Below are 14,232 nucleotides of genomic sequence, written 5' to 3' on the forward strand. Positions count from 1 at the left end.
CAGCACGATGTGTCTAATTTACCATCACTGTAAGAAACACACCGTCCTGCAGAGCATGAACCCTCTACGTATGGAGCAGAAGGTGTGACATCCAAAAGCGTGAGGACCACGTGCCTTAAGGGACCACCTGCAGCCTGCAATCACAGTCTCCACCAGCAACCAACCAATAATCCAGCATCTGTATGAAGTTTAAATGGCTAGTTCATTTTCTTCACTATCTTGGAGATAAATATTAACCAAATATAGCTTGTGATGTCGAACTTCACAACAGTTCGTTTGTGGTCCCTAAACAACATGCAGTCCCAACCCTCCATGTGCTTTATTGCTCCAAATCAGTTCTGGCTTCCTAGTCCTGATCTTATCTACTCGGATAGCTCTGTGAAATTACCATAATTAGAAAACAGTTGTAACTATTTAATCTTGTAAAGCAAACATATCCAGCTCTTATGTTTCAAAGCAACAACACATCCAGTAACTGCTTATTGCGAGCACAGCAAAAACGTGCTGGCACATTGTGTGATGCATTTTAACTGCTGCAACAGTTTGCTTCACTAAGATCTCTTCTTACACAGCTAATAAAACAAACCAGTAAGACAAAAGTGAAAGAAACAGTTTCAAACAGGATCGAGGCATAGGCTGTCTCACATTTATGAACGATGAGTAACAGGGAGCCTTGAACGTGGGGACCTGCCTTGGGAAAACACTGGAGAAAAACTTTACTGGGCTACAGCAGCTGCAACAGAAAAAATTTCCAGGCGCTTAACTGAGATGCAGGACACAGAGTTTTTTGTTCACGTTCAAATTCTTGACAGCTTGAAATCACCACAGGTATTAAAAACAAAAAATTAACAAAATTATATGCCATTTTTTAAATTCGGAAACAGTATCGGCTGAACAGCAAGAGGCCTTCATGGCATTCCTTGCAGGTTAAACCACAAAAACACACCTGAATATTAGTTACATCCTCTCATATAATAAATACCCTCCAACTAAGAGCAAACTGGCTCTGCTTCATTACCTTTTACTAGTTTTCTACTGTTATGAAAGAACAAACAGTACATAATAATGAGCAATAAATACTTCAGAGTTGAAAACTCACAGTTGCCAGAGGTTAAAGAGCACGTATGAGATCACACAAACACTGAATTTGCATCTAGGGTAGCACAATGTTTTTACAAAATTGGGCAATCTCTGGATACACAAAAAGAGGTAAAGGAAGCCGCAATTATCATTTGTTTTTTGGGATAGAGGTAACTGTGCAAGATGAGCCAAGGTAGTTAAGTACAAATATAGAACTGGTGAAAAAATACAGAGTCAACCTCTCTCCATTCCTGTGGGTCCTGCGGAGAGGGGACAGGTAAGGGGACAGGGTGGAGGAGAGTGCCCCTGCGGTCGCAGTGCCTCGAGCCCCGCGTGCCGCAGGGCAGAGCGGGTACAGGGCTGCTGGGGCTGCGACGGGAGCTGGGAGGGGACGCAGCCCCGTGCCGCACAGCTGCCCACCTCTGCCAACGGCCAGCCGGCTCTCAGAGAGGCTAATGCGTGCACAGAAGTGCAGGCATCATTTACAGACCTTGAGCCAAGCAAGGCAGAACAGGAACTTGAGCCCTGATCTCCCATATCGAGGACCACTTTTTTTTTAAATTAATAATATAGTCAAAATATGAGCTTTAGTTTCCTTGTGAACTGTGAAATATGTACAAATCAATTTAGCATTTGTGGTCCTAAAGCATTCAACGTATTTGCAATTTCTTTAAGTTGGAAGAAGAAAAAAAATGCAAAGAAAAAAATTGTTTACAAGTGCACAGCCAAGTGGCAGCAGTCCCGGTAAGTCTGCTCCTTCTATTTCTGTATTTGATATTAACTGACAAACCCAACTTGTAGCTCTTGTCATGTGATTCAAGAGACTCTGAGGACAGCTATAGTGGGGTTTTTTTGGTTAAAGCATTTGGAAATTCCCTGTCACTGAGAAAGGGTCATCTTCTATTGACATGAGACATCTGACGTTACACATCAGCCATAACAGAAGAACGTTAAAAGCTGAGGATGTTCCTCTGTGCCTGAGACACGCTGAAAATAGGGTTGCCTATGGAACTTGAATTCAGTCCTCCCATCCAGGAAAAATGAGTTGCGTTACCCATAGTTTGGCTACATGAACCACCTGACAGACGTGACCCAGGTTGTTAAAATATTTTGGCAGCAAACCCTCTGCCTTGCTTGATGAGAAGCGGAGAGCAGCGCAGCACGCGAGGCAGAGGACGGCAGCAAGAGCACGAAGGGAGTGGAGGGGAAGGGGATTTAGCACTGCCATGCCAGCACGGGTCTGCCCTGGTCCCCACGGCACGGCAGTGCCAGGCAGGTGTCGCCGGCTGCTCTCCAAGGGAGCCGTTACTCTAACGGTCCTCATCCCATAAGCGAAGTGAGCCCGGCGCCCGATCTACAGCGGGGAGAAGTGCTCCCCACCCTGCGCCTGCCCGTCAGAGCTCTGCTTTGGGGGCGTAAAGTCTTCACTTCAAGGAAGAAAAGCTTGTGTGGAGGGGTTAATACTATGGCCTCAACGCATCGTTTGAGCATCCACAGCTGAACATCACCTCTGGTACGTTCCCACACCACATGGCGACCACAGCCAAGAAAGTCATCGTCGAGCAACCGCTACTTACACCTTAACGGAATTTAACGGCATGCAGTAAGCTAAGGATAGGAAGAGGCTGACCTGCAATTACCCATCAGATACACACAGCGGAGATAACCCCATGAGCGGCGTTTTGAGCTCTTCACTGATAATGATACTGCAGGGTCATTCTGAGTAATCCCTTAAGGGCTTTTGCTTGAACCCATACAAAGTCATGCAGGACCACTATCATCAGTCAGGTAAGCAGCTTTACACCCTCCCCTATTACTCTGTCACTTGAGTTACTGGAGCAAGGATGCCCGCCTCCTTGCCCTGCTGCTTGAGGGGGGGGGGGCGGGCAACACCCCCACAGTGTTCCCAGATCCGCGCTCACGGCAAGGCTCCGCCACAGCCACAGGTCAGGCTCCCCAGCTCCGAGACACCCACACTCCAGCTACCCAGCATCCTCACCCGTTTGCTGTTTGGGCTGTGTGTGCCATTCCAGTGCCCCTCCTTCCCTGGCTCAGCTGGTGTCTCCCAGGGGGAGCTCCTTGGTGTGCCCACTGCCAGTGCTGTCGTGCCTGCCTACCCCCTCAGCCCAAACACAACCCTCCAAACGTGCCAAAACCAGAACTGCCGGGTCCCTGCTCCGAAACCTGCAGGCAGCACGGTGTTGTAAAGAAACTGCTACTACCAGCACTTATTCTTTCAAATCAGAAATGAGGATTTTTCTAAGTCTCATTTACAGAATGAGGAAATGTTTTTTTCTGGAGGTTTCCTCCAAAACTCAAATGAGGCACATCATGGAAATTTTCAGCTTAAGCAGGTAGATTTTTTACCCCCCCCCCCCAAAAGCATATGTGACAGAAAACAGTCAGAAGGGTTAAGTAAGGGAAAACCATGTTTCCAAATACAGGCTGTGCTTATGCATTAACGCACACTATAGAAAAAGGAACCAACACAAACCAGTAAGGTGGGGCGTACACCGCAAGACATGAAAGCTCTGAATGATCCTCCCTGAGCAGCCACTTGCCATGCCACGGCTCCCCCAGGACACGGCACCTACGGCGTCGCCGCAGCCGCAGCCCAGGCAGCAGGGAGGCCGGGAGCGGGCTCCAGGGAGCAGCCGCTCTTCACCACCTCGCCGCTCGCCCGCCGCCGCGAGAGAAGGGCTCTGCTCCGCGGGGACAGCGGGGACCCGCCGTTCCCGTTGGCGGGCACAGGGGACAGCGTGCCAAGTCACAGCTTCTTGCCATAAAAGACCAAGCGGAGGGAAGCAGTGAGCATTGCAGTCCTATTTCTGCTCACGATAGGCACAGGATGCCGCACGTTTCCGTGATGCCAGGGCCGGGCTGGCTGCCTGGCACCCAGCACAGGCGCGTGCCCCCAGCAGCTGTCCGCGCTCGAGGCTTCCTGCCGGAGCGGGGTCGCTCCCCCAACCCACCTGCAGCGAGGCTTCGGCTTCGCGACACGTCCTACCGCCCGCGCGGGCACACGCCGTCCAGCGCAGACAGGCGCCGCTGCCCCGTTCCCGGGCTGTGGGTTCCAACAGACACAAACCCCACACAGCCCCGCCTGGGCAAAACGCACCCACCTGAATGCGCCAGGGCTGCTGGGGCTGGAACTGAGCACTGCAGTCAATCCCCCTTCCTACTTAAACACGATTAAGTCCACCGAAATAATTAGACAACCTTTCTGAGTGGCTGTCAGGCTTTTTTTTAAGTGTTGGGTTTTTTCCCCCCTTTCTTCTTCTTTCTTTAAAAAGGGTAATACAGAAAGTTTCCATGCAGCAATACCAAGATGACCTTTAGCTTTTAGGTAAACCTTTAACTTCTATAACACTACAAATAAAGGCTCTAAATACTCTCAAACACATTAAGCAACATGGAAAATTGCATTAGGGAAAAAAAACCTTCTGCCTCCACATTTTCATTTAAAATGACCATTGCCATGACTGCTGCACACAAAGATTGTTACTAAAATTAGTAAAGATTCTCAACAGCTCTAACTCCTGAAGTCTTCCTGCCCCAAACGTCAAACCCAACGCAGCCAAAGAAAGTACAAGACATAGGAAAGGAAGGGGTGAAAAAGAAAAAAAAAAAAATCACTAAGCAAATAAATAAGTCAACAGAAGTCCTTGCTGTGTGCCCCTACGGCCCTCCCTTGCAAACAGCTTCTTGAATGCTCTTGAAGCTTCTTGTTCCCTACTTTTCCCCTGTGAACTGGCACTAAGGCTGTGAGCCCGAGTACCGGGCACTTGACACAAGTGGGACAATAATCCGATTTGCATGTTCTGTGGATACTCTACCATTTGCATAACGTCTAGTTCATCAAATCATCCAATTTCTTGTTAAGCACTAAGCCCTTCCCCATCACACAAAAAACGCTCCAAACCACTGTTCTCACAGTGTGTTTTCACTCTCCTCTGAGCAGCCACTTTCCCTCCGTGTCTCCGAGGTATGTTTCCAGAGAATTTTTACTGAAAAGAGGACGGGAGTCCAAACCAAAATTGGAAGAAGACCCGAGTTACCAGTAACTATCCACAGTTAAGAAATGGGGCATAAACACCAGCATTAGGACTTCACTAAACTCTGCCTCATGGTAGGGAGGGTTTTTCCCCTCGTTCACTATGATTTCTGATCAAAGCCCAGCATGACACACTTGCTTACAACTCTCTTATCGTGATTCCAGTGGATTGTTTTCAACCGCATATATTTTCTGCTTCGAACATTAGAAACTGGAGGAAGCTCTGCGAGCCCCAGGATTCAGCAACCTCCTTCCCCCGTAACGCCTGCTTCCAGTGCCAAGCGCACAGATTTGCTGCTGGGAGTTGCGGAGCGCTGCCCGGAGGATGACGCGCAGGACGGCACGTTATGGAACGGCCCGGTTCCTTCGGCAGCGCTCCAGCTGACGACAGGGACAGTCACAGCACGGGAGGCAGGCGAGTTTCCTACCCACGGACTCATTTTGCTGCCTGTACCCATCACTCAGCACTGCTGTAGCAAAGCCAGGCTGGCACAGCTGCCTCTGGACATCCTTCCAGAGCCACCACGCGACATCCGTAACGATCCCGCTCGCCTTTACAAAACCCTTACACGTTTCTCCAGCTCGACACACCAACCAAGCATGCAACGTGCCGAGCTGTTCCAGAACACACTGACAACCTCCTGCTTCTGCTTTTTAAGTAAGGGGTGGGGGGGAAACAAGGAAAGTCTCTTCTAAAACCACTTAAGACATAATTCCCACCCCTTCAAAAAATTTTAGTGGCCTAGAGTCTATTCTGACCAGCCACTTGAAGGGGCTGCCAAAAGCATCCAAATGAACATATGTTGTTGGCTTCATACATTACAAGATCTGCAAAATGTGATTGTCTTATCACTAGGGTCTGAAAGAACATAAAACACAGCCTGCAAATCCACAGCATTTAAAATAACCGACTACGCTACCAAGATGATCAAAATTCTTAAGGGTTATGATCAAATTGTTTAACGAAAGGGAAGATTCAGAGATTTTATGATTATTACAAAAAAAGACAAATATGCTGGAAGAAAAATGGTGGTTTGTTTACTAACCATTTGGGTAGGGTGGTTTTAAGGGTATTACAGTAAAGTTTCACCACTACATGCACTGGTAGCCTGACTGTCGCAAATCAGACACCAGTTATGTCAAAAGTCCATCTCAGAAAATCGCGTTTCCTATTTTAACATCAATTCTATCCATAGCACACTAAAAGTTGTTCTAAACCACCTTCTTTTGACCACATTCGAAGCAATGCAGTTGACCTATTTTTAGGTTTGAAGTCACAGACATCACCTAAGATTTCGCTATGACACAGGACTCTGCCTTTTCAAGTACAAGCACATCTTCTTTCAAACAAAGACGTTTTCAACAAAATCAGCTGTGACCAACAACTGGAACGGGACTTTGAGTGAAGCTCAGAGAGAATCAAAGTTGGAATAAACGGAGCTTGCTTACACCTATCAAGAGGCTTGAGTAATGTTTTAATCTACACACAACCCCTCTGCAGAACAGAGACACCGATCTTCTCTCTGTCGGGACAGCAATCACAAGAACTAACTCCATACTGAAAGCGAAGACCCTGCAAAGGTGTCCAAGGTCCCACCCTGCACAAGGTTCCACTTGCCTTCCCGAGGGGCAGAGAAGAGCGAGTCGTTTCACTACGGAAGCGCTTGCTGTCGCCAAACCAAACCTTTGGCCATCGCGGTGCGGGGGCAGCTCAGGGCCCTGCGGCAGCGGCACAGGCACGCACCTCGCCAGCCAAGACGGGCCCCATCCAGCGTCCTACCCGTGCCACAGGACACAGCACACTCTGTGCCTTCACTGGGCACGGGCTTACGCTCACCGTACTCCACTTTATGCATAAAGATCCACATCACGAATGGATTTATCTCCATCTACGGCAGCAGTGCTGCATGTAGAGAAAGTACATTTCTGCAATGTCTATGGCTACTGATGGGTATTTAATAATTTCCATAACCCGAATGGCTTCCTTGCACAAAGACAGACTGCAACAAGGAACAAAGAAATGAAGGAAAAATTTAATCTGTTATTGGAAGTTCTAACCTAGCCCCCCTCTCCCAGTCAAAGCATGTTTTAGATAACGAGCACACGTAACTGCTCACTATCCCTTCCAACCCCAAGCTTAACACCTGAAAAAGTGACTTCTGAGACGGGTGCCACCTCATTGAGTGCTCCTTCTTCTCTTCTCAAAGCAAAGAGCAAAGCACAGCTTGTACCTTCTCTACTCCAGAGGTAAGACAGACAGACTGCAGAAAATCACCATGTGGCCTTCGTCAGCCTCGTTAAAAACACTTTCCCATTCTTCACCAAAAAGGGTGGGGTTCTCCAGCACACAGGAGGTCCTTCAGCTTTCAAGGCTTCGCATCCTAAATTCAGCCACAGAGAAGGTGCCAGCTCTGAACTCGGCTTCCCACAGTGCCACCACCCCCGTCCTCAGGCTGTGCCACGGCAGGACAGCATCACCTGCCCACCTGCACCTTCCCGGATCCCAAACCCTGCACCCGGAGCGGGTGGGCTCAGAAGGGGAGGGCACGAGCAGGGGTGGTACAGGTACAGGTAAAGCCTGGACCCCGCCAAGGGGGGCCGGGAACAGGCAGGGGATGGAAACTCCCGACCAGCAGCTGGTTGGAGGGAGCTGACTTGCAAAACACTACGAGTGAAGCAGAAATACTCCTGGCTGCCTTATTTATGTTTACAAATCAAAAAGCTAGTTCAGTGATGCCCAGTCAAGAGGCAGTTAGATGCAAAGTTTGATTATAACCACAGAAGAAGAAAAAAAAACCCCCATAAAAATCCACTTGGCCAATTATTGAACTGCCGTATTTCAAGACGGCGAGTTCCTGAAGCTTAGCTTTTGGATATGAATTAAACAAATAAAACTCTCCCACTTTCCTATAGGACAGGTATTTTTCTGGCTTCACAGAGGAAACCTGAAAACACAAATTGGAGGAATTCCAAAGCCAGAGCACACAAATCACAGATTCAGATACTCTGTGCTCCTCCTGAAAACTATCACTAATTGACAGCAGATGTTCAGAAAAGTCTATACTTCCAAACAACCACCACCTTAGCCTACACCAAAGCAGAGGCAGAAGGCTCGGGGAGATTACATCTTTCTTTAGGTTGCCATCACACAAGCACACGTATTCTTCATGGACTACCTCTGGGAGGGGGGTGGAGCACGGGGAGAAAAGGAGGAACCCGGGAGAAGAGCAGACATTCTGTTTCTTTCTGCTTTATAGGTTAACCTAAAAAACACTAAAGTTAACACTGCAAAGTTAACACAGAAGGGAAGGAACACAGATTCCTCAATCGTTTGGTGAATGTTTTTGATGATACTGTGTTTTAATTAGATGATGTACTTTGATCAGTTTGCTAAGCATTCAGGGACAGGTGGATGGATGGATGGATCCTGCAGAAGCCTGTTCTTGTTCCTAAAGCATCTTGCTACTAGAGCACTACCGGAGATGTCAACTTTCTTTCCCTACTACTTCTTTTTTGCGAAAGCTGGCTGGCTTTAAGCCTTCCTGTTTATCTACATGTAATGAGAATACAATACCTACAGCTTGTATCATAAGGCAAAGCACTACGAAGCCCCAAAACGAATATTCACCCACTGGATCAAATGGAAAAAGCCGAGCAGCGAGGAGGAAAAGCTTCACTATAAATTTAGCGATGGGAAACAAGCAAGTTTCTGAGATCCCAGCCGCTCTTTCCTCCTAGGAGCCTGGTGTCAACAAGGCATCAAGGGCGCTGCCCATTCCAGTGCAACACGACATGCACAGGAAAGGCTCCACCACCATGTCCCCTGGGGAGCACGCCAAAAGCCAATACCTATAAATATCCGGAATTCAGTTCAGTTGAACTCCTCCTTCATTTTGGTTTACTCTTCCTTGGGGCAAAACCAGCAAATGACAGCGAACTGGCAGGAAATTACCCAGTATTTGAGAGTTAAATCAATTTTAAACTACAAAGTCAGATGTCACCCAAAATGCAGGCTCCAGTTTTACAAGACTGGAGATGGATGAATCCAAAGAAAACAGATCAGACAAAACAACATCTCAGCTGTATCAACTGTCAACAAAAACAATCAAGTAGCACGGTACTTTACAGGCTGCTACATTGTGAGCTGTCAATTAAAAACAGCCCTGAAAGTTTATTTAAATATTTTTTTCCTGTTTGTTTTCTTGGACAAACTGTTTAATATAACAGCTTTAGATCTTCCATGTTTTTCATGTTAATAACGCAGGATATATTTGTGAATCAATGGCAGAAGTTTAAAAATTTTAGCATGTGACAATTGATATTTTAGTCCTCCACATGCTACCACATTCTCAGAACTGCATACAGCATGTAATCGACGATAACACATACATTAAGTGACTTGTATTTACCAATCACAGCAATTAAGACCCTTTATTTTAATTTACTGGAACTTAAAAACAAGCTCCAAAAAAGCTCCTTCATTGATAGGTTCTTGGATATGAGTTCAAAGACACGTTGTCATTATGGGTTTAATTTCCAGAAACTTTTTAAACTTACAGTGGTAATAGTGCGTCCTTTTTTGTGGAGATCACTTTGACTGCTTACAAAAGGATTCAGCTGCAGAAGTTACGCAAACTGTATTGACACAACTACATATGCAAATTGAATTCCTCAGAAGAATGGAAAAAAACTGTGGTCTGTGGTTTCTCTGGGTTTCGAGTTTGCGAAGTATCATCAAGAGTCATTTTCCAGTACTTCTGACGATCTTCAATTTGCAGAGGTTTTCAACAAGGCATGCAGAATTCAAATTAAAAAAAAATAAATCTGCAGTTGTACCTTTGCAAGGCTGCTACGCAGCCTCGTATCAGGACTGCGCTGTGCCACTGGTGGTACGAGCACGTCAGTCTCTTCCCTAGGGAGCTTTTAACACAGTTCTAGTCCACTTCCTACTGCGTGTGAACGCAGCGTGAACAGTCACCCTGCTGCACACGCTGGGGAGAGGAAGAGGGTTCAAGGCTGCCGGACGGCTGTTCCTCAACGCACGCTCAGGACCGCCTGTCTGTTACCAGCAATGAGCAGAACCCGTAACCTTCCCCTCTCTCCTCTTTTTTCTTCTTTTTCTGTTAAATATAGCTTTCTCCAACCACAGATGCAGCGGCAAGGAGAGGGAGAGTGGGTGCAGCTGAGGGATGGATTCAGACCCACTTCAGCTCCGCTTTCGCAGGGCGGACCCTGCGGTTGACTGGACACGCGGGAGTGTACAGATTCCTTTTCTTCCTATTTTGAACTTGGCATACACAATAGTCACTTGGCCAAAGACAGACCATGTCCAGGTACACGTTAGTGGTCCCTAGTATCTCTAAGATACCGACAGCTCGTTCTTTTCCCCTCCTCTTCCTGTTTTCCACAAACTATTCAGCGGCGTTTCCGTAGTGCTCACCCCACTTTACTGAAGAAGTGAACACGTAAGGAGCCTCCTTGATAAAGGTGCATAAATAAGTAATGTGATGCTGAAAAATATACAGCAATTAAAAAAAAAAAGGGCAAAATTTTAAAAGTTCTATCTATTTATATAAGCCTGTGCAGTTTGAGCATCCTGTACGTATTGCAGTAATCAATCAAGATGGAAGAAAATAAACAATCTTTTGTGAAGCTGACAGATAGTGAGACATACATAGCTAGTTATTGCATCCCAGATTTTCTGCAAATCTGTTAAACTCGCCAGAAAAATCCAACTGCAGTATTTTACAACACTGCAATAAAGGTCATAGGCTGCAGCAGTAACCTGACCATGTAACTACAGTCTGTTTGCAGTTACAAAAAAGCAAACGATAACATATTGCTAATCATTTTTCCTGTATATAGCTTCACTTCAAAAAACCTGAACAGCAGAATATTGTTGCTTTCACCATTTTTTTATAGAAGATGTACAACTGAATAAAGGAATCTCAGAATCTCTCTGTTCTGGCAGATCGGACAGCAGCTGCCAGACGAAACGGCACCGGCGCTGCTTCGCGGGGATGACACCTTTGTGCTCCTTTCCTACTGCTTCTTTACATGTTTCTGCACAGACCCAGCAAGTGAAATGAGTCTCCACTGCAACAACACAGTGTGAGAGTGGCTTTTACACTTAAAAAAAAAATAACACACAAACCACACCCAAAGTTTACAACACATTTTATAATATGGGTTCCATTTCAGTATTTTTCACATTGTCTAAACAAGACATTTTCAAGAGAGCAGGACTGATCGACTGCAAACTAACATCAGAAATTGTTAGATTTCTATATAAATGTAAACTGGCCTTTCCAGATTTAAAAAAAAAAAAGTTACTTAAATATATTTCTTAGGAGACTTAAAAGATCATTTCATGCCAAACCAAAGTAATTTTTAAGAAATGTCCAACCTTTTTTTAGTCAGAGGATTGTCAATGAGAATAAATTGTGGTTTTATGCTGAATTTTTATAACCATTACTTAGAAATCCAGAAAGAGACGTACTTTTTAGGACTAGTTTTGACTATAAAATAGTTAATGACTTTCAACATCACAAAGCAAAAGATCTTGACATTATTAATTAAGCAATAAGCAAGTGTGCATAGAACTCCATGAGAAGATAAGTTTTAATTTACCTGATAAAATTCCCGAAGCCAATTCTTCTGTAAATTTTCTGGCTGAAAAACAAAATACAAAAATTAATTAAGAACAAGAGTAATGCATTTTATAACAATATCCCGATACATATTGCTTTCCTCACTGCATTCAAGTGAGGAGGTTTTTTTCCCCACAACTAACGAAAAGTGTACAAAAATGAGGATGTTCCTCCTCGAGCTCTAACGGACAGATCTCTCCTTTTTGTGTCTGAGTCTCCTCAGATTCTCCCTAAGGAGGTACGCTTTGTATACAACTTCACAACACTCTCATGCATCCAAGAGCACCAACAATTAAAGCAACGGACTTAAGGCACCTTGACACCCATGCTGTTAGAACACGCGTTCACCGGGTGGACACCAACAGCTTCACACCAACTGCTGATCTCCAGCTCCTGCAACCTGAGCTTCCACTTACATGGATCTACTCCTAACGAACTGGCTCAGAGGGACAGGCGTGCTTTTGCGGGATGTCTGAGCACATTAGAGCTCCTGTCAAGGACCAACTGGGAGAAGTGTTTCAAAATTGCTGCAGAAGTTATGAAAACTGAAGCAGCAAAAATATGGTAAGTAAGAAGTTCTGCCTTTTCAGAAACGATTATGGAGGGAGAAACCAAATCTTCACACATTTAATGTAGAGCTGCAAGAGAAACTTTTGCTGAGTTTTCTCTTCTACAAGAAGACTTCTGGATAATTTTTGCATCACAGTGGGAAATAAAAAAACCCAAATCAGACTTTTCTCTCCCAGAAATGACAGGAATGTACAGTATCTGTGGGAGGCAGCAGAACATAATGAACTGAAAACCAGAGGTGCCTCAACATCTTCCTTTTAGCAAGTTATGATATCAGCTGCATGAAATTTCTGTTCTGCTCTATTTTCCCATTCAAGTGTGATATTTTCATATAGTTAGATACAACTTTAAACTTATTAATTTATACTGACCGCTTGTTGCATGAAGACTTGCCCATAGGTGGCTATAAAGATTTGTAAGTAGTTAAAATTATTTTTTTGTCTACAAGTCTGTAAAAGTTGTCCAGTTATTTGAGCCTACAAAGTCTACAAGTTTATAAAAGTTTTTTTAGAAAAGCACCATGTTTTCCCCTTGCTATCCATCACATCCCTTATATTGATCCCTCCTTGCCAATTCTGGAATTCAGACATTATTGGTCAAGAAGGCAAAATCTTCACTCCTTAGGAACAATTACTTTTTCCAGTGATGAACTTTGTCAGTATTTCCTACAGAAGTTATTGCTTTGGGTGCAGGGGAGCCACTGGTGTCGGGGCACAGGCTGGGCACAAGCAGGAGCAGTGCCCCGCATTCTGTGCCAGCAGCCAAGCGGGATGAATCCCGGCCTGAGCTCAGGGACGTCCGAAGTCAATAAACACAGAGAAGAACACATCCATGTCTCCCACCCACGGCCCTCCCCTCGGCTGGACAGCGTAACACAGAGCCAGAATAAGGAAGCTGCAGACAAATAAAAACCGAAGGCAGCCAGGCGGGCAGTTAAATAGTCCCTCTAAAACCATGCCTCATTAACTGCTTAGTTAGCAACTTAACTCGTCTTCCACTCCTTCCCAGCTTAATGAGACACGCCACTGAGTAGCAGTAAGGATTGTTGCTTTTATAAAAGCAGCAACAGAAAACAAACCAAGCAGGAGCTGCTGTGATTTCAAGCTGACTTCGACCCTGAAGCTATGAAGATAGCACAGGATTGAGTATTTTTTTTAATGGCTCTACAGATCAGATATGAACTGGCAACATGCTTTGTGTACGATTTGTGTACGATCTAAACCAAACGGCGACGGCAACTATCAAGAAGGCAAGATCTCGGGGATTGTGAAATTTCTAATTAAAATTTTCTGGTAGTTATGAAAACTAGATAAGTGAGTTCTGCGTTAGGCCACCGGCAGACTCCAGCGGTGCCGCGTTTGTTTTCAAAACAGAAAGCATGGCCTTACTTAGTAGGTAACAGGCAATATTATGTTCAAAACAAACAAACCCCACGCACTCCTCACTTCTCTTTATTTTAGTGCCAATTGAAAGATGACCTGGTGACCTCTTAAGTATCAAGAGCAATCGAGAATTAACTGAAGTCAGTCATCTTTGTAAACCCACTAAAGAAAACCAAACCCCACTTCAGCCGATATTTGGACAGGAGCTAAGCGACGGGTGACACAATATCCCAAAGAACGCAGGCTTGAATTTGTGGCAAACACGCTGCCGAGGGCAGGACTCGTCACCGCGAGCCTCGCCTGCTTTCAGACAGTCTTTCTGTGTTAAGGACAACCGTAAGATTTTTATTTAGCACGTTCTGAGATTCAGGTAAACCAGAACACAGATCTGTACGTAAGGATGGGGCAGCTATTCCTGTCCGTTTACATTAGCCACGGCTTTTTAAGGGAGAAAAAAATTGCTATCGATCAGAAACACTTAAAGCAAGTTATTCAT

At 45.4% G+C, this 14,232-nt stretch overlaps 1 protein-coding gene across 1 annotated transcript in view; it reads right to left on the reverse strand.

Moving 5' to 3' along the window:
* Positions 1–14,232, reverse strand: part of INPP5A (inositol polyphosphate-5-phosphatase A) — a 253,129-nt gene that overhangs the window by 181,622 nt on the left and 57,275 nt on the right. Inside the window, 1 exon segment of the mRNA XM_086616504.1 lies at positions 11,765–11,806. Within this exon segment, the coding sequence (XP_086472630.1) occupies positions 11,765–11,806 (42 nt within the window).

The sequence above is a fragment of the Tauraco erythrolophus genome, chromosome 9 (genome assembly GCF_009769465.1).
Source record: "Tauraco erythrolophus isolate bTauEry1 chromosome 9, bTauEry1.pri, whole genome shotgun sequence".
Lineage (NCBI taxonomy): Eukaryota > Metazoa > Chordata > Aves > Musophagiformes > Musophagidae > Tauraco > Tauraco erythrolophus.